General features: G+C 73.7%; 2 protein-coding genes across 5 annotated transcripts; one reads left to right on the top strand and one right to left on the bottom strand.

Annotated features, from left to right (window-relative positions):
- Positions 1-3,870: 3,870 nt before the first annotated feature.
- Positions 3,871-7,094, top strand: PRR7 (proline rich 7, synaptic). The gene is made up of 3 exons (XM_062587305.1): positions 3,871-3,938; positions 5,121-5,840; positions 6,387-7,094. The coding sequence occupies exons 2-3, from the start codon at positions 5,552-5,554 to the stop codon at positions 6,773-6,775; spliced, it is 678 nt and encodes a 225-aa protein (XP_062443289.1). The 5' UTR covers positions 3,871-3,938; positions 5,121-5,551; the 3' UTR covers positions 6,776-7,094.
- A 61-nt stretch (positions 7,095-7,155) lies between these two features.
- DBN1 (drebrin 1) lies at positions 7,156-19,870 on the bottom strand. 4 transcript variants are annotated; one of them, XM_062587302.1, is made up of 16 exons: positions 19,713-19,870; positions 15,676-15,731; positions 15,443-15,555; positions 15,232-15,306; positions 14,980-15,126; positions 14,817-14,894; positions 14,577-14,728; positions 14,288-14,351; positions 14,141-14,200; positions 13,924-14,038; positions 11,933-12,070; positions 10,478-10,609; positions 9,269-9,423; positions 8,834-9,115; positions 8,210-8,312; positions 7,156-8,102 (listed from the first exon to the last, which is right to left on the bottom strand). In XM_062587302.1, the coding sequence occupies exons 1-16, from the start codon at positions 19,796-19,798 to the stop codon at positions 8,032-8,034; spliced, it is 1,827 nt and encodes a 608-aa protein (XP_062443286.1). In that variant the 5' UTR covers positions 19,799-19,870; the 3' UTR covers positions 7,156-8,031. The 4 variants fall into 4 exon arrangements, with proteins under 4 accessions (XP_062443286.1, XP_062443284.1, XP_062443285.1 ...); XM_062587300.1 differs by having other exon boundaries at positions 8,834-9,423; XM_062587301.1 differs by lacking the exon at positions 11,933-12,070 and having other exon boundaries at positions 7,157-8,102; positions 8,834-9,423.
- Between the last annotated feature and the right edge of the window lie 1,218 nt (positions 19,871-21,088).

Raw genomic sequence — 21,088 nt, 5'->3', positions numbered from 1 at the left:
GACAGTCCCAGCTTTATACCAGGGAGTCCTGGGCAGAGGCCTTCTGTGCCTTCAGGTGTCTAAAGCATCTTTCCTGGACCTTTCTGGCCATGCTGAGGCGTCCCTGGCTCCAGAGGAGTCCATTGCTCAGCTTTGAGGCACAGGAAACTGCTGTGCCAAAGCGTCTATCATCGCATCCTGGCAGCAGAGCGTCACTGCTTCAGCCTGCTTCCCTGTCTGCTGGAGCCTGCTTCCTCCTGCCTTGTCTTGCACATGCTGCCAGCTAGCTCCTGGGAGCTGATCCTGGCCCTGTCTTCAGGCCGTTGGCAAGCTGCCCACAGAACAGCAGGATGTAGCTGCTCCCACAGCAGAAGGTAACTGCTGCTGGGTCTGAAAGGTTGATCTGATGCCCTGCATGGTGCAGGAGGTCCCCAGCACAGTCCCACCAGCTCTGGACCAGCCATCTGTGCTTGTTGTGGGAAGCTGGTGGGCACAGGCAGCCCCTGAGCCCAGCCTGTTGGTGGTGGCTGCCATACAGTGGCTCAAGTGCATCCGTGCAGCGGGCACACAGTCAGACCTCGGACACGTAAGAGTCCCCACTCTTGGGGGGCAAAGCTGTGGTAAAGGAAATGTCCCCTGCTGGGACCATGGTCTCTGCCATTACCCAAGAGTGAGCTAGGCTGGGACCAGCCCAGCTGCTGCACCAGCTTAGCTTAGTGCCCATCCTGAGGGGAGTCCTCCAGCGTGTGGCCCCCGGGGCCGCTGGTGGCACAGCTCCTGTGCTGTAGGGCTGTGCAGAAGGGAGAGGGGCCTGAGCCTGCGCTGGAGCCCCCCATGTCTCTGGGGAGCAGCGTTGCTTGATCCTGCTCTCCCATCCGTCCGTTCTGCTTGTCTGGTCCTGTGCACACTTGGTCCTAGCTGTGTCCCTAGCAATAACTGGTCTGTTCTGTGTGTGTGCGTGTGTGTGTGTGCGCGTGCATGTGTGCACGCTTGTGCGTGTGCACGCGCTGCTGCCTCGTACTCGTTCTGAGCCAGGCCCCATGGGTGGGCTGAGCACCTACTTGGACCTGTGGTATTTGCTTGCCTTGCACTAAAGTCTGAGAGTATTTAAATTTTTAACCTTTTGTTAAGTGTAAGATTTGCTGTGTCTTGTGTTACTGTCACACAGAGGTGAGCTGAGCGAGCAGCACGCAGCGCGTTGTGCTTGTTCCACTTCCTTGCCTGATGCTGGCCTGGCAGGGCCGCAGCGAGGTGGCCCTCGGTGGCTTCTCCCAGGCGAACTGGACCAGTGCAGGGCAGCGACAGGTACAAAGCTTCATGCCAGTGCCCAGCTGCTGTCCTAGCATGTGCTCATGTCTGCCGTGCTCCCCTGCTCCGGGCACGACCCTGAGCTCCCCGCTCTGCCCTTAGCACGGCCCCTCTCCTGGGGGAGCTGTACACCTCTGGGCGTGCTCAGAGGCTGGGGGCAGAGCCCCGTCCCTCTCCTGGGCCCTGCACCCTGCTCCCATGGGCCTCAGCCGTGGATGAGGGCTGTGTACGGTCCTTATGCTGGCACCAGGCGCTGCTTCCTTGGCCCAGTGGGCAGGCTGGGGCGGCTGCAGGCGCTGCCGGGGCGGGATGGAGCCCCGGGCCGGTGGCGGTGCCTGCGGGAGCATCCCCAGCCTCGTGCGCAGCGCGGGGCGGCCAGGCGCACAGCTGCACAGGGATGAGAATAGCAAGTGCGGTTCGGTAGCTAGGGAACAGTTGCTATGGGAGCGGGCCGAGGAGGAGTTCTCACACTCAGAGGGGGCATCTTGGGGTAAAATCCAGGAATTTTCTGCAGCCGTGGAAATAAAGGAAGGCACAGCGGGGGGATGGGGACTGCCTGGGGAAGGCCGATTCCGCGATTCCACGTGCCGGCCAAGGCTGGTCACGCTGCCCTTCCAGCACTGGACTGCAGCAGCCCGGTGCGGAGCAGGGGCAGGTCTCCCACCCCAGTCGCAGGCGCTCTGCGGGGCAGTCCGGGGGTGGCAGGCAGCCCGGGGCCGAGCCACGAGGACAGCCGGGGAGGCCCAGAGCTGCACGGCCTCGCAGCACTTCGCTGCACATGGCCCTGTCCTGCGGCCGTCGGCCCCCCCAGGTCCCCACTGGTGGGAGCAGCACAGGGTGAAGGGCGCTGGTGCACAGCCTGGGACGGTCCCCAGCGAGCCGCACTGGAGGGATGCTGCGGCACCCGGGTCCCCGAGCGAGCTCTGCCTTGACACCAAGGTCCTGGGCTTCGGGTGCCCCCGCCCTGCAGCGAGCCGGGGGGGCTGTGGAGGCAGCGCTGGCACACAGATTTCGGGGGGGGGGTAAAGAAGGATGCTCTGAGCTGTTTCCTGGACAACAGCTCCTCCTCCAGCCCACCATGTGGCTCGGGGAGTGCTCCCCCGCCTGCCTCCCGCTGCCGTGGGGAAGGCAGCTCCCAGCCCCGGGCCCGGCACTGGCGGGGCCCGAGGCCTGGCTCCCACCGCCCCCGCTGCGCCAGGGGCGCCCCGTCCCCCCCGCCTGCCCACCCGCCCGTGCCCTGGCCTGACCGCAGCACCAGCCCCCCCCCCCCCCGCCGCCCCCCAGGGAGCACCCCGGCCCCCCCTGCATGGCCGCGGCCTCCCGCGCACCACGGGTGCCGGCCGGGCGCCCCTGCCAGTGGCGAGGCCGCGCGCCGAGATCCTCTCGCAGGAGGTGAGCCCCGGCCAGGTGAGTCGGGGCCCCGAGCGCCGCGGGGAGCAGGGTGCCGGGGCACGGCCGCAGCCGGGCCAGCAGCGGGAGCGTCCGGCTTTCCCAGGTCCCCCTCTCCGGCAAGGGAGGAAGTCTTTCCGGCCAGGCCTGGCGCAGAACAATATGCCGTGTGCGAGGCGGCGGCGGCGGGCTCCCGTCGCCCTGCCCACGGCGAGGAAGCAGCGGCGGCGGCGGGTCACGGCCCGCCCGGGGCACCCCCGCAGGATGTGGCAGCTCTGCCACCGAAACGGCCTCCAGCCCTGGCACGGCGCCGGGCACAGCCGTCCTGCCGGCTGCACTCCCGGCTGAGCCAAGAGCGCCGAGGGCACGGCGGGAGGAGAGTGCGTGCCAGGGACGGCCCGAGGGCGCCCGCCGCTCCCCAAGGGACCGGGCACAACCCCCGGGGCCACCCCTGCCCCTCGGGCTGCGGTGGCCACTGCCCGGCGCGGGGGGTGACACGGGCACATGTCTGCCCGCAGCGCGCCGACGCATCCCCGCGGCGGCCCTCGACGTCTCGGTACCCGCCGAGGGGCGGCCAGGCCACACACAGGCTGCCCGCCCTCCCACCGCCACCACCCCCGCGCGGTGCGGGCGGCAGAGGAGCGGGGCTGTCGCCGGCAGCCCGGGGAGGGGGGCGGCACGGCCGTCGCCGCGCCGTGCGGAGCCTGCGGCTGTCACCAGGGGTGGATCACTTGGCTGTCACCCCCCCACCCCCGGGTCCGTGGACATCATCCCGGGGGTAATGCGGCTGCCACCGAGGGGGTCCTGCGGCCGTGTCCCCCCCCCCCCCCCCCCCCGGGCGCTGCGACCGTCCCCCCCCCCCGGGGAAGCCACCGCCGCCGCCCAGCGCCGCGGCGCGGTGCCACCTCCCGGCCCGGGCTCCGCCGCGCCCGGCGCCCCGCTCGGACCACGCCGCTGCCCCCCCCCCCCCCCGCTCCGCGGTAGGGCCGGGCCGCGGGGGGGATGCGGCGGGGAGGGGGGGGGGTCCCGGACGCCTGGGTCCCTCCCCGCGCCGAGGGCGGGGCGGAGCGGCGGGGCGGGAGCCCGGGCGGGGCGGCGCGGCGGCGGCGGCGCGGGAGCGCTCACCGGAGACAAAGGCAGCGCCGGGAGGCGGCGGCGGCGCCGCGCACCGGGCGCGCACCGGGCCCCGCTTCCCCCCACGCCGCCGCCGCCGCCCATGGAGCCGCCGCCCGCCGCCGCCTGAGCCACGTGCGCCGCCGCCGGTAACGGGAGCCGCGGAGGGCGCGGGCGCGGCGCTGCCGCCGCCTGTTGCGCGGCGGGGAGGGCGCGGGGCCGGGGCCGGGGCCGGGGCGGGGGCGCGCGGGCCCGCCGCGGCCGGGAAGCGGGGGCCGGGGCGGGGGGCGGTGCGCGGCGCCTCCCGGGGCGCGCGCCCGGCCCCGGCCCCGACGGGCGCGCGCTCCCGACGGCGCGGGGCGGGGGTGGGTGGGGGGCGCCGCGCCCGGCACGGCACGGCACGGCACGGCACGGCACGGCGAGCGGGGGGGGGGGGGTTCCCCCAGCCCCCGCCGATGGGGCCCGGGCGCGGCGGCCGGCGGGGCGCCCGCGGGCCTGGCTGCGGGGCCCGGCCGGCTCCGTGCCCGCCCTCCGCGGAGCGGCGGGGCCGCCCGCCCGCTCCGCACCCCCGCGCTCGGCGTGGGCGTCCCCGGGCGCCCCGGTCCCGAACATCCCCGGTCCCTCAGCGTCCCCGCCCGGCCGGCCCGGCCTGCGAGCTAAGCCGCATCCCGAGCCACGGCCGCTTCCTGTGCGGCGAAGCCTCCCGGCGCGCTGGCTCCGGGGCTGGCCGCGGGCAGCCGGGCTCGGTGCCGGCGGCCGCGCTCAGCCCGCCCGGCCGGGCAGCCGGGGCCGCCCCGGGCCGGGGCCCCGCGCCCCGCCGGCCCCCGCTCCGGCTCCGCTTTTGTCTGCGCGGCGCAGCAGCCCCCTGCTGTCAGCCGCTGCCCTGACCGGGCGGCGGGGCCGGGGCTTCCCGGCGGCCTCCTTCCGCCGGCGGCTCCGCCTGGCCTGGGTCCGCCGCGGGGCTGCCCGCGGCGCCCCTCCCGCTCCCCCCCACCCCCGCCCCGGGCGGCCGGCGGGGTCCCGCGGGCCCTGCCCTCCGTTACCGCGCCCGGGAGCGCCGCGCTCCCCGTTTTCCTCTGCATCGCTGCAACGATCTGGACTCGTGCTCAGGCGCAACCAGACCCGGGCAGCGCCCGCGGGCGCCGCTGCTGCCCGTTTGCTGGGGGGGGGGGGCGGTGCACGGGCCGGACCAGCGTGGGGGGGGGGCGGCCGTGGGGAGGGAAGGGGGTGGCGGGGGGGCCACGCGCGTGGGGCGAGTCGCTATGGGAACGGGCTGCCACGCTCACGCGCGCTCGCTCTGTGTGTCTGCGTGTCCGTCTGTCTCCTCGCAGGGCACCCTTCCCGGCGGCGCCGTCACAGCGATGGGCAGGAGCCGGCCCGGGGGCTCCCCGCACGCCGCACGCTGCCCGGCCCGGCCCAGCGCTCGGGGTGCCGCGTCCCGCCGCCGCCCCCCCGCCTGAGCCCCGGCCCCCCACCACCGCCGCCAGCCCCGCTCCCGTCGGCTCCATGGCGCCGGCCGCCCGCGCCGCGGGGGGCTCCTGAAGGGGAGTCCCGGCTCGGCGCGCGGGGGACGGAGCCCGCGGAGACGCCGCCTCGGAGCAGCCGCCGCGTGCGGCATGGGGAGGCCTTTGGCGGCCCCGCGAGCATCGCTGCCGCCCTGGCCCTGCTGAGCCCCTGAGCGCCCCCCCCCCCCCCACGCACAGCCCCCCCCCCACGCAGGGCGGCGAGAGGCAGGGGCCTCCCCCGCGGGCCCGCAGCCAAGATGGTGATGTCCCAGGGCACCTACACTTTCCTCACCTGCTTCGCCGGCTTCTGGCTCATCTGGGGCCTCATCGTGCTGCTGTGCTGCTTCTGCAGCTACCTGCGGCGGCGCATGAAGCGGCAGCAGGAGGAGCGCCTGCGGGAGCAGAGCCTGCGCACGCTGGAGCTGGAGCCCCTGCACTACGAGGGCTACGCCGGCAGCCCCCCCGGCATCGCCATCCCCCACCGGCTCCGCGTCGAGCCCCACCACCCCCACATTCCTCCCCCGCGGCCCTGGAGCTGCCGGCACGGTAAGAAATTGGGGCTCGGTGGCTGGGATACTGGGGGTGGCGGGGCCGCAGGGCGATGCTGGGTGCCCTGCCAGGAGCCAGCCCTCATTTGGCGCTGCCAGCCTGCACAGGAGCTGCTTGCAGCCCCCTCCACCAGCTTGCAGCATCCCCATGAGCACGCTGTGGCATGAAGCATTTGCAGCCCCCCCCCCCGGGTTTGCAGCATCCCTGCGAGCATGCAATAGCATGAAGCATTAGCGTGAAGCATTTGCAGCCCCTTGGCTTGCAGCATCCCCATGAGCAAGCTCTAGGAAAAGCTGTTTGCAGCCTCCCCCCCCCCCAATAACGTGTGCTAGGAAAGGCTGCCTGCAGGCTCAGGAAGCCTGGTGCAGCCTTGTGCCACCTCCCCTTATGCCTGCTGGGGGGCGGGGCGGAGGTGACACCACCAGCAGGAGGACAGACATCCCAGGACGGACACGGACGGACGGACAGACAGACAGACAGCGGGGCCTTAAGGCCATGCTGACGGGCCGTGGCGGGGCGGGGGGGGGGCCCGTTGCCTTGCAGAGTCGGACCTGTCGAAGCCGCCGTGCTACGAGGAGGCGCTGCTGATGGCGGAGCCGCCCCCGCCGTACAGCGAGGTGCTCATGGACACGCGGGGGCTCTACCGCAAGATCAACGCCCCCTTCCTGAGCCACGAGCGGCTGGAGAAGCAGGAGCAGCCCCCCAGCTACAAGCCCCTCTTCCTGGACACGGGCTACGGCTCGGCGCTGCACCTGCCCCGCGCCGCCAGCCCGGGGCCGGCCTGCCCGGACCTCTACCTGCAGGCCGAGTGCTCCCAGCGCATGTTCCCCAGCTGGACGGACTCGGAGCTCAGCAGCAGGGACGCCTACGAGCCGGGGCCCTGGCACCTCCCCGTCTCCATGCCCCTCTTCGGCAGGACTACGGCCGTGTAGGGGGGGGAGCCGCGGCGGGCGGCCCCCCCCCACCCACCCCCCCCCAGCTCCGGGGCCGGGCCCCCACCGGCCGGGGGCGGCGGGCTTCAGCCTCCCGCTTTTCCCGGGAATGCCAAATCCAGCCACCTCTCCCCCCGACACCCACCCCGGCGAGCCGGGACGGGCCCGGCGCCCCGGCCCGCGCCGCCGCCAGCGCGAGAGGGGCTGGTTCCCCACCTGGCCCCCTGCCGCGCGGCTGGGGGGCTCGGAGCTGGGCCCGGACTCTGCTCTGTTTCTTATCTTGTTTGTTACGGTTTGAGAATAAAAGTTTGTGGACGCGGCTGGCCTCCCGCCCGGGCTGGCGTCGCGGCCCCCCCGGGCCTCCCCCGAGCCCTCATGCAGGCGGCAGCCCCCTCGGGAGTCGCTTTATTTATTAAGGTACATGAGCACACCGCCGTTACAGAACTTGTGCTTTCCAAAAAACAGTTACCGGAGGTGGGGAAGGGGCCAAGCGAGGGGCCAAGCGGGGTTTTTTTGGGGTGGGGGGGGCACCAAGGGGATGGGACGGGGGCCAGCGGGCATGCCCTGTGCCCAGGCGAGGGCACGCGCGCCAGGCGGCCCCTGGGCGAAGAAGAGGACGGAGGGAGCCCCGGGGCCGGCCGGCGCGGTCGGGAGGGGGACGGAGGGGGGGATGTCAGCAGAGAGGGGTTTTTGGGGGGGGGGGGGCGGGGGCGCAGCCGGCCACAGCCTTGCCTCGGTAGGGTCACTTTATTGCCATATTCATTTATTGTTATTATTATTATTATTCCTCTTTTGAACTCGTGCAAATTACTGGGTGGCGGGGGGCTCCGGAGGGGGGAGCCAGCGGGCAAGGAGAGAGCAAGGAGCCTGTCCTGTGCCCAGGCGTGGGGCGGCACTGCTCCCCTCCCCCCCCCCCCCCCCGGACGGGGAGCCGGGGCGGCGCGGTGGGTTGGGGGGGCTGCTAACGGGACTGGGAGGGGGAGAGAGCGGGGGGGGGGGGCTGGCGGACTGACACGTCTCCTACCGACAACTTAAAAAAGAGAGAAGGGGGAGCTGTAAAAGGTGCCCCGGGGCAGGGGTGCTGGGGGGCAGCCCCCCCCCCCCCCCCGGCTCCCAGCCAGAGGCCTCAGCCCGCGGGGCTGCAGCGGGCAGGGGGCCGGGGCCGGGCCCCCGGCTGCGGCCGCCCCGCGCCGTGCCGCGCCGCCCCGCGCCGGCGGGTGCTGGCTCCGCGCGCCGGGAGCAGCGGGGGCCCGGCCTTACACGCCGCCCCCGAAGCTCTCCTCCTCCTCCGGCAGCGGGTCTGCGTCCCAGCATGTGATGTCGATCTCTGCAGGAGAGACCGGGGCGGGGGGGGGGGGGGGTCAGGGCAGTGTGGGGCACTCCAGCCTTTGGGGGCGGGGGGAGAGACCCCCCCCCCAAGACCTCCTCACTCACCTGGGGGCTTGTTGTAGAAGATGGGCTGGGGGGCTTTGGCCGACAGCTCCTCGGGCTGGGGCACCTCCTCATCCTGCGACTGGCTGAAGTAGCCCTCGCTGGCCTGCCAGAGGGACGAGGGCACGGCCCTGAGGTTCATCCCCATCCCCTTCCCCTTCTCCATCCCCTTCCCCTTCCCCTTCTCCATCCCCTTCCCCTTCTCCATCCCCTCCCTCTTCTCCATCCCCTTCCCCTTCTCCATCCCCTTCCCCTTCCCCTTCTCCATCCCCTTCCCCTTCTCCATCCCCTCCCTCTTCTCCATCCCCTTCCCCTTCTCCATCCCCTTCCCCTTCCCCTTCTCCATCCCCTCCCTCTTCTCCATCCCCTTCCCCTTCTCCATCCCCTTCCCCGGCCCCATCCCCTTCCCCTTCTCCATCCCCTTGCCCTTCCCTATCCCCATCCCCTTCCCCTTCCCCATCCCCTTCCCTTCCCCCTCCCCTTCTCCATCCCCATCCCCTTCCCTATCCCCATCACCTTCCCTGTCCCCATCCCCACCCCCTTCTCCTTCTCCATCCCCAGCCCCTTCTCCCTCTCCATCCCCATTGCGCCTGTGCACGGCGCGGCGCTGAGCCCGGCACTGCTCACCTGCTCCCCGCGGCCCGGCGTGCTGTCCTTGAGGGCCATCTCCCCGTTGGTCATCAGGGGGGTCTCGGGGCCCGGGTGGCCCAGGGCGGCTTCCTGCAGGGCGTGCTGGTAGCTGAGCGTCATGGGGTGGGGGCCCTCCAGCGCGATCATGCTGCCCGGCTCCTCCTCCTGCTCCTGCTCCTGCTCCGCGTCGCAGAAGGTGGCCGGCGGCTCCGGCAGCTCCTCCAGGCTCAGCAAGCCGCCGTCGTCAGCCAGCGAGACCTCGGGGGCGGCCGGGGGGCCCTGTGGGGTGGGGGCGGCGGGCAGGGGCCAGCCGGCGCCGGGGGCCGCCCCGTCGCTCTGCCACAGGTCGATGAGGCTCTCGGTGGCGGCGGGCGTCCCCGCGGGCTGGGGCTCGGCCGCCGCGGGCGCCGGCTCGGCGGGCTCCAGGCTCACCAGGTCGCCCAGGGTGTCAGCCCCTGCTGTCCACGCCGGCCTGGGGCCGAGGTCGTCCCCGGGGGGCTCCGCAGCCTTGTCCTCGCCCCCCGGGAAGGCCCAGTGCTGCTCGGCAGTGGCTGGCGCTGCCTCCTGGGCGCCAGGGCTGGGGGAGTCTGCGGGGGGACAGCAGGGTCAGCGGGGACGCCCCCTCCCCCGTCAGCGCTGGGGATGCCGGGGACGGGCTGCAGCCGGGGGGCATCCTGTGAGCTGGGGGGTGCTGCGAGGACCAGCCAGGGACAGAGGGCACGGGGTGGGGGGGCCTTGGGGGACAGGTGGGACGTGCGCAGGGCAGGAAAAGCCCTTGGAGATACAGAGGGGACGCTGGTACCTGCTGGGGGGGGGGAGCTGAGACATGTGGGGGTGCAGAGGGACTGGGAGGGGGGATGCAGAGGGGAAAGGGGGGGATGCACCAGCAGATGCATTGGGGTTGCACCAGCAACCAGAAGGGACAGTGGGGAGCCACCAGCGGATGGTGGGGATGCACTGGGGGAGGGGGCTGCACTCGGGGGTGCACTTGCAGGTGCAGCAGGGATGCTGGGGATGCACTGGAGATGGCAGGGACACTCTCCGGGCTGCGGAAGGGATGGCGGAGATGCAATGGGGAAGGCGGTGGGGGTGGCAGAGCTGCACCAGGCGATGCAGGGAGGGCGGCGAGGATGCAGCAGGGACGGCGAGGATGCAGAGGGGACGGCGGGGATGCACTGGAGACGGCGGGGATGCACCAGAGGATGCAGAAAGGATGGTGGGGATGCAACGGGGAATGCGGCGGCGATGTCTGGGGCAGAAACCAAGCAATGCAGGAAGGACGGTGGGGATGCACCAGGGACGGCGGGGATGCACCGGCGAGGATGCACTGGGAGCAACAGGGATGCAACGGGGACGGCGGGGGTGCACTGGTGGGGATGCACTGGGAGCAACGGGGATGCACTGGGGACGGCGGGGATGCACCGGGGACGGCGGGGATGCACTGGCGGGGATGCACTGGGAGCAACGGGGATGCACTGGTGGGGATGCATCGGGGACGGTGGGGATGCATCGGGGACGGTGGGGATGCACCGGGGACAGCGCACATGCACTGTGGGCTGTACAGGGGGGACAGACAGCAGGGACCTGCCGGGGCACAGGCACGGGCACGGTGGGCACAGGCAGGGCCAGCCCCGCGCCCACCTTCGGGCGCTGCCGGCGTCTCTTCGCCCAGGGCACGGGCACCCTGCTCGCCCCGCGGCGTGGAGGCCGGGCTGGACTCGCAGGGGCTGCAGCCCACCGCCGAGGCCTTGCGGTAGGCGTCCGACTGGCTGCCTGCGGACAGGAGACACGGCGTCGGGGGGGGGGACGGCAGCGGGGACGGCAGCGGCACGGGGGGACGGTGGCGCGGGGGGACGGCGGCGGGGGGGCGGCGGCGGAGGGGGGGACGGCAGTGGGGACCCGGTGGCGGTGGTGGCGGGGGGGGCGGTGTTGGGGTGGGGGACGGCGGCGGAGGGGGGGGATGGCGGCGGGGACCCGGTGGGGGGGGGCTGCGGGGGGGGGATGCCGGCGGGGACCCAGACCCCTCGCGCCGACCGCGCTCCCAGCCTGGCCCACGAGCAGACGGACGTGTGCTGCCACGGCACTGCCCCGCTCCCACAGCAGCGACGGGGCAGGGGTGGCCCCTGGCAGCCCCACAGCCAGAGCCCCCCATGCCGGGGGGACGGGCAGCCCCGTGCCCGGGTCCCTGCCCTCGCACCGCCCTCCCTGCACGTCACCCTGGCACCACTGCTCCCCTCCGCAGGCACCGCTCTGCGCCCTGCCGGGGGGCACAGCCCCACATGGCCTGGGCATGGCCCCCTGTCCCTCCTCTGCCCCGTGGGCACAGCCCCACATGGCCTGGGCATGGCCCGAATGTCCACCTCTGCCCCACAAGCCCAGCCCCAGGCAGTCCCAGGCACAACCTGCCCGAGCCCCGCCTGCCCCATGGGCACAGCCTGCCCCATCTCCGTCCACACCAGGGGCACAGTCTGCCCCTTGCGCCTCCTATGCCATGGGCACAGCCTGCCCCATGTCTGCCTGCCTCATGGGCACAGCCTGCCCCATCTCCATCTGCCCCACAGGCACAGTCCGCCCCATCTCTGTCCTCCCCAGGGTAACAGCCTGTCCCATCCCCATCTGCCCCATGGGCACAGCCTGCCCTGTGCCCATCCTATGCTATGGTACAGCCTGCCCCATTTCCCTCTGCCCCATGGGCACAGCCTGCCCTATCTCCTTCTGCCCCACTGACACAGCCTGCCCCATCTCTGCCCACGCCAGGGTAACAGCCTGCCCCACCCCCATCTGCCCCACGGGCACAGCCTGCCCCGTGCCACCTCTGCCACAGCCTGCCCCGCTTCTGTCTGCCCCCTGGGCAGAGCCTGCTCCCTGCTCGCCTGCCCCACGGGCACAGCCTGCCCCGTGCCCCTGCCCATGGATTGCAGGGTGCCCCGGGGCGCGGGCGCAGCCCCCCACCCGCCCCCCGCCGTGCTGCCGCAGTGGGGCAGGGGCAGGGGCGGCTCGGCCATGGGCGTCCCTGCGCGCCCGCTGCGGCGGGACCGGCCAGCACCCGCGTCGCGGCCCGGGGCCCTGCGCACCCACGGTCCCCCAGCTACCTACATGGAAAGAAAGAGGAGAGATTTGGGGTGCGGTGGCAGGAGATATAGGGGAAGGGGGTCCGCGGGGGGGAGGAGGAGGAGGAAGAGGAAGAAGGTGGCCCACTGTCAGCTGTCTTTATGAAAGGACAGTGCAGACGACCTGCCGAGAGAAAGACAGACAGACGGACAGACGGAGAGAGAGAGAGAGAGAGAGAGAGAGAGCAAAGAGATGGATCAGTCCCTGCTCAGTTTGGCCCTGGCGAGGCCTGGGATGCAGAGGGTGGGGAGAGGACGGAGGGACAGACGGAGGGGCAGACAGAGGGGCAGACAGAGGGGCGGACGGAGGGGCGGACGGAGGGGAGGACGGCAGCACCAGCAGCAGGATGGGGCGGACGGAGCGGCGGACGGAGGGGAGGACGGAGGGGAGGACGGAGGGGCGGAAGACAGCGCTGGGGCGGACAGAGGGGCGGATGGAGCGGCGGACAGAGGGGCGGACGGCAGCGCCGGCAGCGGGACAGGGAGGAGGCCGGGACACGGCCACGGCGCAGCCTCGCGATGTGAACCCACAGCACAGCCCCACGGCACAGTTCCCAGCACGGCCCCACAGCTCGAGCATCTGCACAGCCCCACGGCACAGCACCCTGCACAGCCCCACAGCATGAGCCTCTGCACAGCCCCACGGCACAGCGCCCTGCACAGCCCCACGGCTCGAGCCTCTGCACAGCCCCACGGCACAGCGCCCTGCCTGGCCCCATGGCACAGCACCCAGCACAGCCCCATGGCACAGAGCCCTGCAGAGCCCCATGGCACAAGCCTCTGCACAGCCCCATGGCACAGCACCCACCATGGCCCCACACCAGGAGCCTCTGCACAGCCCCACGGCACAGCACCCACCATGGCCCCACACCAGGAGCCTCTGCACAGCCCCACGGCACAGCACCCACCATGGCCCCACACCAGGAGCCTCTGCACAGCCCCACGGCACAGCACCCACCATGGCCCCACACCAGGAGCCTCTGCACAGCCCCACAGCACAGCACCCAGAGCATGGCCCCACAGCAGGAGCCTCTGCACAGCCCCACGGCACAGCACCCAGAGCATGGCCCCACACCAGGAGCCTCGGCACAGCCCCACAGCACAGCACCCAGCATGGCCCCACAGCACAGCACCCAGCACAGCACAGCCCCACAACCAGAGGCTCCCACCAGACAAACAGCCTGTGTCCAAGAGCTACAAGTGGGGACTTAGGGCTGGACCCCACAGTGTGGGGCAGACCAGCCTCCCTGTGGGGCACCCTCCCAACGATCCCCTCCCCAAAGCCTGCCCTCCACAGGGACAGCCCCACTTCTACAGCCAGAGACCTACTGGCATCGCCCAGGCCCCACAAAGGGCCCCCCCTGCCCCACACATGCATGCACTCCAGCGGTGCATGGCGGGTGCATCATGGGGCATGGGGGGGTGCCCCACATCTGCCCCACGCTCACCCAGCCAGGGACATGGCTGGTGCCCCATGCCTGCCCTGCGCCAGAGCTCCTGCACCAGCCCCGCGTGCACTCAGCCAAGGGCACGCCGGCTGCCCCACTGCTGCACCCCCGCCCCGGCAGCTCTGCCCCCCAGGTGCCATTTTGACCCTTTTTGACTCAGCTGCCCCAGTGGGATGTTTCCTCCCCAAACCCTCGCTCCGGCCCCGGCCTGCTCCCCGCGGCTCGCAGCCGGACAAGGACCCCCACCAGAAGGCAGGGTTCAGCCCCTCACCCCGGGGGGCTGCGCGGGGGTGACGCCCCCGTCCCCAGCGGGGCCAGCGCGCGGGAGAGGCCGCGGCGGGGCAGAGCCGGCCTCGACGGCCGCGGCGAGGGGGCACCCCGCCAGCGGGTGCCTTTCTGCGGTCGCCCAGAACCGCTGCCCGAGGCGGCGGCGGCGGCGGGGGCAGACGTCCCGCCCGGCGCCCTCGCAGCCCCGGTGCCCACGGGCGCAGCGAGCCCGGCGGCGCCGCCCGCCCCCGCGGCCCCTCACCTGTCCTGTGGCTGCCCGGCGAGACGGCCTCGCCGCTGCCCGATGCCACCCTCTCCTGCTGCTTGAAGAAGTCCCGGGGGTTGTCGGGCCGCTGGGCGATGATGGCAGCGGCCTCCTGCGGGGACGCAGGCGGGTTGAGCCCCCCGGGGCCGGGCGGCCGGTGCCAGGTGCCCGGCCGTGGAGCGGAGGGCGCCCCGGGCACAGCCGCCGCGCTCACCTCCACCTCCGACTCCGATTTCCTGAGCTGCTGCCTGTCGTCCTCCTCTTGCTGCTCCCCCTGCGGAGAGACGCGGCCCCCGGTGACGCCGCCGGTGCCGCCGCCGGCGGGCTGCGGCTCCGGCCCCGCTCGCCCCGCGGCACTTACGAAGATGGACTGCTCCTTCAGGCGCTGCCTGGCCTCCTCCGCCTCCATGCTCTGCTGCTTCCGCCTGCGCCGGGGGCACGGGGAGAGGGGCTGAGCCCCGGTGCTCTCGGCACCCGCGGCCCCCGGCGCGCGCGGCGCGTGCCACCTGCCCGTCCTCGCGCGCCCCGAACGCGCCCGTGCAAACGCGCGGCCTCGCACACGAAAATCCGCGTGCGCGCGGCCGTGCACGCCGCCGGCGCACGCGTGTGCACGCCCGTGCACGCCGCCGGCGCTCCCCGCCGCGCCGTGCCTGTGCTCCTCGATCTGCTCCTCGCGCTCCCGGTAGCGCCTCTCCCGCTCCTCCTGCTCCAGCCGCTCCTGCTCCATGCGCTCCTGCTCGAACCGCAGCCGTGCGTCCAGCGCCTTTTTCCGCTCCTCCTCCTTGCGCAGTTCCTCCTCTTTCTGCGGGGAAGGGCCGGAGCAGCCCGTCAGCCCGCGCTCGGCTCGCCCCAGCCCCGGGGGCGCCGGGCCACTCCGGGGGCGCCCCTACCTTGGCCTGTTCCCAGAACTGCTCCCGGTTGATCCGCTTCATCTCCACGGTGGCATCGGTTTTCTGGTAGGTGGTGCCCTGGGACGGAGCAGAGTCAGGGGGGGACGGAGGGGGCGTCCCGCGGGACGGGGATGCGCTCGGTGCGGGGATGCGGGGGCCGTACCACGGGCTCGGCGTTCTCGTCCTCCCGCAGGCGCAGGCGGTGCAGCACGGGGCTGGAGACGCGGGCCAGCCCGTTGGAGAGCCGCTGCCCGATGGCCCCCGGGTCGATGTCCTCCACGCTGCTGGCGTTGACGATCACATCCACGCCCTGCCGGGGGAGGACAGGGTGGGGGGACACCAGCAGTCAGAGACCCCCCACCAGGGCGAAACGCTCGGGGGCCACCCCCGCGCCGGCCCCCCTGCCCGGCCCCACCTGGAAAAACTCGGCGATCTTGGCCACGTGGCTGGCGCAGGCGCACTTGCGGGCGTCGGGCACGTCCTCGCCCACCTGCGACGGAGGGGGTGAGCCGTCACCGCGGGGGCCCGGGGCAGCCCCCCGCCGGCACCCCGGGCCGGCTGCGAGGGCGCCCAGGCGCACGCGTGCGTCCCCCCACGCTATGCCCAACCCCACCGCCGCCACGCACCCAGTTGACGAGGACGTATTTGGGGAGCACGGCCTGGGGGTCCTTGACGCTGCAGAAGCCGTACATCACCTTCTGGATCTCAAAGTGGCCCGAGAGCTCCAGCAAGCCGCCGCCTGGCGCAGCAGGGAGGGCGGTCAGCCCGCGGGGTGGTCCCCCCCCCGGCGGCAGCGGTGGCATGGAGCCGAGCCACCCCGGGGGCCACGGGCGCACGCCGGGGACGGGGGACACCTTACCTCCCGACGCCGCCAGCTTCAAGTCATCGGAGTCATCCTCGTACGTGTAGAGGGCCCTGGGGAGACAGGCCGGGTGAGCGGCCGCCCGGCCAGCGGAGCTGCCGGCACCGGGCACGCGGGGCGCTGGAGAGGCGCTGCTGGGTCCTGCCCGCGCCTGGGGGTCCCATGGGGCAGGGACGCCGGGACGGGCCGTGAGGAGGAGGAGGAGGAGGAGGAGGAGGATTTGGGTGAGGGAGCAGCCAATTGCCGCAGAGGCCGCCACGGTGCCGGTGCCGGGGCGCTTCGCTGCCGGCCGGGCGCCCCGGCAGGGCGGCTCACGTGCCCGGCTGTGTGAGCCGCCGGCCCGCCGGGCACCGGGCAGGGGGAGGATGCTGGAGCACCAGCAGCAGCAAATCAATGTGCCGCCAGGGTGTGATGGAGCCGTCATGGAGACCGTTCCTTGGATACCATCCCCTCGCCTGCCGCCGCGGGAAACTCCTGCTCGGCTCCCGCGGGAGCCCCCCGTGGCGGTGGGGCCGCCCCCCCCCGGGGGGGAGAGGGGAGGAAGGAGGCCGGAGGGGTCCGGGCTTCGTGGGCGAGGGGATGGGAATTGCAGCTTCTCCAGGCAACCGGCATCCTCGGTCGCCACAGCAACCCCAGGCCCCCCCCCCCCCCCGCCCAGCTGGGACCAGCGCCTGCTGCCGAGGTGATTAGCGGAGGGAAGCGGGGGAGGCGGCAGCGGGGACCTGCCGGGGCCTGGCACGCTCCCAAGCCGGGGCGCTGCCATCACGCGCTGCTCCCGGAAAGCTGGGGCCACCCGTGCGGGACCCCCTCCCCGCCACCCACCCCGTGCGCCGCCCTGGATCGCATTCGGCTGGCAGCGCCCGCTGCAACGGCGGTGGCAACGTCCCCCGCGGCAGCTGGGAGCGGGGCGGCCCCGATTCGGGACCAGCTCTGCCCATGGGGACCCACTCGACTCCAGCCTGGGCCTCGGCCGGATCCTGGGAGCCGGGACACGATGGGGATGAAGCATCAGGGCTAAATATGGAAAATCGGCACTGGTAAACGGGGGGAAACGCACCTGCCCTCGCCGCACGGCCCCCAGAGCGCCCCGCGCCCGGGCCCAGCCCTGCTCTCGCAGCCAGTTGCAGATAATTGCACCAACAGGATTGACTTTAATCTCCACATCCGAATCCAGCTAATCGGCAGCCTGAGCCGGCGCCGTCTCCCCGTGCCCGAGCCGGCGCGAAGCGCGGTACGTGCCGCAGCCGTGGCCCCCGACGCGGGGCAGCCGTGCCTTGGGGGAGCCCAGGGCGGCAGGCGTGAGCCAGGGGCTCGCAGACGGCAGCACGACCGGCTGGCGAAGGGGAGGAAAGGGCAGGCGGCGCCGGGAGCAGCAGCATCCTGGGAAGCCGGAGCAGACCCTGTCCACGGCCCCGAGGGCACCCGGAGGCCCTGGGCACCAGCCCTGCCGGGCCGCAGCGGGCGCAGGCTGCAGCGTGCATCGAGGATCCCTTCCCACATGCTTTATCCATCCCGCCAGCCCGCGCCTCCACCCCGGCTCCAGGGCAATGGGCGAGAGCAGGGCGGGCGCCCCGTGTAGCCCGGGGAGCGCAGACGGTTCGGGATGATCCCCCATCGCACAGCCAGCGGGAGACAGATGGGGACGGGACGGGAGCCCCGCCGCCCCTGCGTGCACCCCGCCGCATGGCCGGAGGGTGCGGGGAGCAGCAGGGGGCCGACCCAGCCTGCGGGTGCCCACGCGCCTCCCGGGGCGCCTGCAGCCCGCCTGCCCCCGCGCCGGGGGGGAAGCGGCAGCCCCCAGCCCGCCTGCCCCAGCCTGGGCACATGTGTTTCCAATGTGGCTCCGAGCTCCAGGGAGTCGGCGTGCTCCGAAAGCAGCACCAAATTCCTTTCCTATCGAGTAATGAGCCCCAGCAGCCTCCGCGAGGCCGGGCAGGGGGAGGGGACGCTTGGACCCTCCAGGACTCGGCTCCGGGCGGTGAGTGGGGGGGGAATCCCAGACTAAACATCCTCTCTCCCCTGCGCGGCCAGCCGAGGGGATCCCGGCCCGGCGAGAGCACGGCTTCCCCCAGCGCCAGCCCCTCTGCTGCAGAGAATCCCCGCCCCCACCCCCAGCCCAGGGACCATCCCCATCGCCCCCGGCTGTCCCTGTCGCCCCCGGCCAAGGCGCAGCCCCCCCCTCACTGCTCCGCATCCTCACCCCCCCCCCGAGCAGCACGGAGGCCCTGGGCCTTGCAGCAGGGATGCTGCTGCCTCCAGCCCCCGGCAGCCGGGTGCCCATTGCAGCCTGCACCACGGGGCCCGCAGGGCCAGGGGGGCTGGGGAGGATGGGGCAAGCCCAGCCCGAAGGAGGGAGGCCAGCTGCTGCTCGTGCCCCGGCCGGGGTCCCGCGTTGGAGGGGGGGGAGGGAGCCCGGCCCTGGCACGCTCCTTCCCGGGAGCCGTTTCTGCTGCTCTCAGCAGCTTTGGCAGGGAGGGATCCTTTGCAGCGGATGCCGGGAACTGAGACGTACCCAGGGCTGACAGCTGCCTCCTGGCCCGCAACGCGCACGGCACTCACTCAGGGCGCCCTCGGGCCACCGGCGGGGCCAAAGGGCTCCCCAGGGCGCTGGGGCCGGCGGGCAGCGCTGCCCTGCCCTGCCCCGCACGCTGCTGCTGCCGCCCCCGCAGTCCAGGGGGCACCCGGGCCACCCTGGCGAGCAGGGCCCCCAGCGGGCACCCGATGAGGAGAGCGAGCACACAGCACGCACCCCCGGTGGGGAGCAGCGTGCACCCCGGCGGGCAGCGGGTGCAGGGCACGCTCCCCAGGCAGAGCACGGCACGTGCCATGGCCCCCGGCCCGCAGCGCCCGGCGCAGCCCCGCACCCCTCGCCCGGCCCAGATTGCCGCACCTCCAGGGGCATCTGCAGCATCCCCCACCCCGGGGCAGAGGGGAGCAAGCGGAGGGCCCTGGGGACCAGAGGGACACAGCCATGGCCACCTGGGTGGGGCCGGGAGACGCATCCAGCGCTGCCTGCGGACCTGGAGACAACGGGGCCGGAGCTGTGGTGGGGAGATGCTCCCTGTGGGATCCCGTGCTGGGCCACAGCAGGAGCCAGGGCAGAGGGGCCTGGCAGTGGCCGGGACCCCGAAACACCCGCAGCACGGGGGCACCCATCCACACCCACCACCGCGACTCCAGGCAGGCACCCACGGGTGGGAGGGCACGGGTGCCCTGCCCAGGGGAGCCGCCAGCGTGCAGCGGCGGTGCTGCGGGGGGGGGGGGGGGGGGGGCTGGTCCCTGCTGTGCCCTGCCCAGCACGGCCCCTCCTGGCACTGGGGCACCCGAGCCCCCCAGCCGCGCCGCGGAGCTGCGGGGGACGAAGCGGGACCCCGAGCCCCGGCCTGCCTCTGCCAGCAGGCCTTGCTCCCGCCGGGGCGGCGGCGGCAGGGCCGGGGGCACCCTCCTGTCCCGGCCGGGCGCCCCTCACCGCGGCTGCGGCCCCACACAATGGCGAGGGAGCGCGGCCCCCCGCCGCCTCCCGGGGCCGGGCCCAGCCCCGCGGGCGCGGCGGCTCCCGGTGCCCTCCCCGCCGCGCACTGGCCTCCTGCTCCTCGCGGTGCCCGCTGCGTGTTGGTGGGGGGAAAGGGGGGCTCCAGCCGGGGCCGCCCCCCGGGGGCTCCTCCCGGGGGTGCCCGCCGTGCCGTGCCGTGCCGTGCCGTGCCGCCCCCACCCCCCGGGGCTGCCGGGCGCGGCGGGCCCGGCGCTCGCACGTGCCGGCACGGAGCAGACAAAGCGGGGCCGCGCCCCGGCGGCGGGCAGGTGCGGCCCGGGGCGGCGGGCCGGGGGCGGCGGGCCGGGCACACCCCCCGCGCGCCGCCCCGCCCGCCTTTGTGTGCCGGGCGGCCCCGGGGCGGCGGCAGGTGCGGGCGGCGGCGGCGGCGGGGCCCGCGCGCCCGGGGCGGCGGCGGCGGCGGCGCGCCCGGGGCCCCGGCGCACAAAGGGCCCCGGCGGCGGGGACAAAGGGGCGGCGGCGGCGGCGGGCGCGCGCTCACCAGTCGGTGGGGCTGTCCTCGCCGATCACGTCCTGGTAGGAGGCGAGCAGCTCCAGGCGGTGCGCCGCGAAGCCGACGCCAGCCATGGCGGGGCCGGGATGCTGCCGGGGGACCGGAGGGACCGGCCGCCTGCCCGCCTCCGAGACACTGCCGCAGCGGCCGGGCGGAGGGGCGAGCGGCGGGGAGGCTCCGCCCGCCGCCGCGCCCGGTCCTAGCGCCGCGATCGGCGCCCCCCCCCCCCCCCCCGCCCCTCCGCCCGCCCCGGCCCGGCCCGGCCCCGGCCCCCGCCCTGGGCCCGGCCCGGCCCCGCCGCCCCCCCGGGCTGCCCCGGTTCCCTGCAGCCCCGGGACGCGGCAGCCCCGGGACGCGGCAGCCCGGGCTGTCCTCCCCGCTGGGGCCCCGGGGCCGCTGGGCGCCAGGCTGCTCTCCGGCTCGGGGAGCCCGCGCCTGGGCTCGCCCCCGTGCACCCGGCTGTGCCCTTGCTGCCGCTTTGCTGCCAGGCTGCTTGCTCCATCCCTGCTGGTCCCAGCTGCTGCCTGCCACATCCCGAGCAGCTCTGGTCCCCTCCGGACCGTGCCAGTGGGACTGCACGCAACTGCTCCCTCTCCATGAGCTTTTGCCTCTGTGCACCCACTGAGCCGCTCTCGGGCTAACCCCACTCACGAGTCCCCCGCAGGGTCCCAGCCTGGGGCAGGCCGGGTGCTCCAGGCCCTGCAGGGCCCTTGGCACCAGCTCCGTTTGCTCCCAGCAGGACCTGCAGGCCCCCAGGAGGGGCCCCATGGGGCTGGGGCAGACATGAGGCTTCCTCTGGAGCAAACCTCCGCTCCCTGGGGACGGGGGCTCGGGCCTGAGCCCTGCCTGGGCTCCAGGGGTCTCCTGCAGCCGCGCTCCTGCAGGAGCCTGCCTGGGGCTCCTCGGGAGCATGAGTGTAGGCGTCCCTGGAGCAGCATCTGCCTGCCAGGGAAGCTGGAGAAACCCTGCTCTGTCCTGCATCCCTGACCCCAGCAATGCCCCCCCCCCCCCAGACGTGAAATGGGGCAGCAGCTGGGCTGAAGGGATCTTTAGACCGCAGCTGTGTTGGGCCTGATCCCTGCAGGTCGGGCCTGATGCCGGCACGGCCCTTCCAAACCAGGCCCTCGCGAGCAGCCTGGGGAAGAGCCCCCGAGCTCAGCCGGCTGCCGGCCGGGCACCGCAGGCCCTGCCTGAGCTGGCGGCTCCGCGCCCGCACCCGCCTCGCCCCGCGCTTCCGAGCCGGCCAGCGCCACCCGCAGAGGCTGCGAGCGTTTGGTCTGGGAGCAGCTGTCGAACAGCTGCCAGCAGCCAGCGAGGGGCCGGTGGCCGGGGCTCGGGCAGGCGCCTCGCAAGCGGCCCAGCTG

This window comes from Rhea pennata, chromosome 14 (genome assembly GCF_028389875.1).
Source record: "Rhea pennata isolate bPtePen1 chromosome 14, bPtePen1.pri, whole genome shotgun sequence".
Classification (NCBI taxonomy): Eukaryota; Metazoa; Chordata; class Aves; order Rheiformes; family Rheidae; genus Rhea; species Rhea pennata.
Note: the sequence above shows the minus strand (reverse complement) of the source record. Positions and strands in the feature narration are given on the sequence as shown.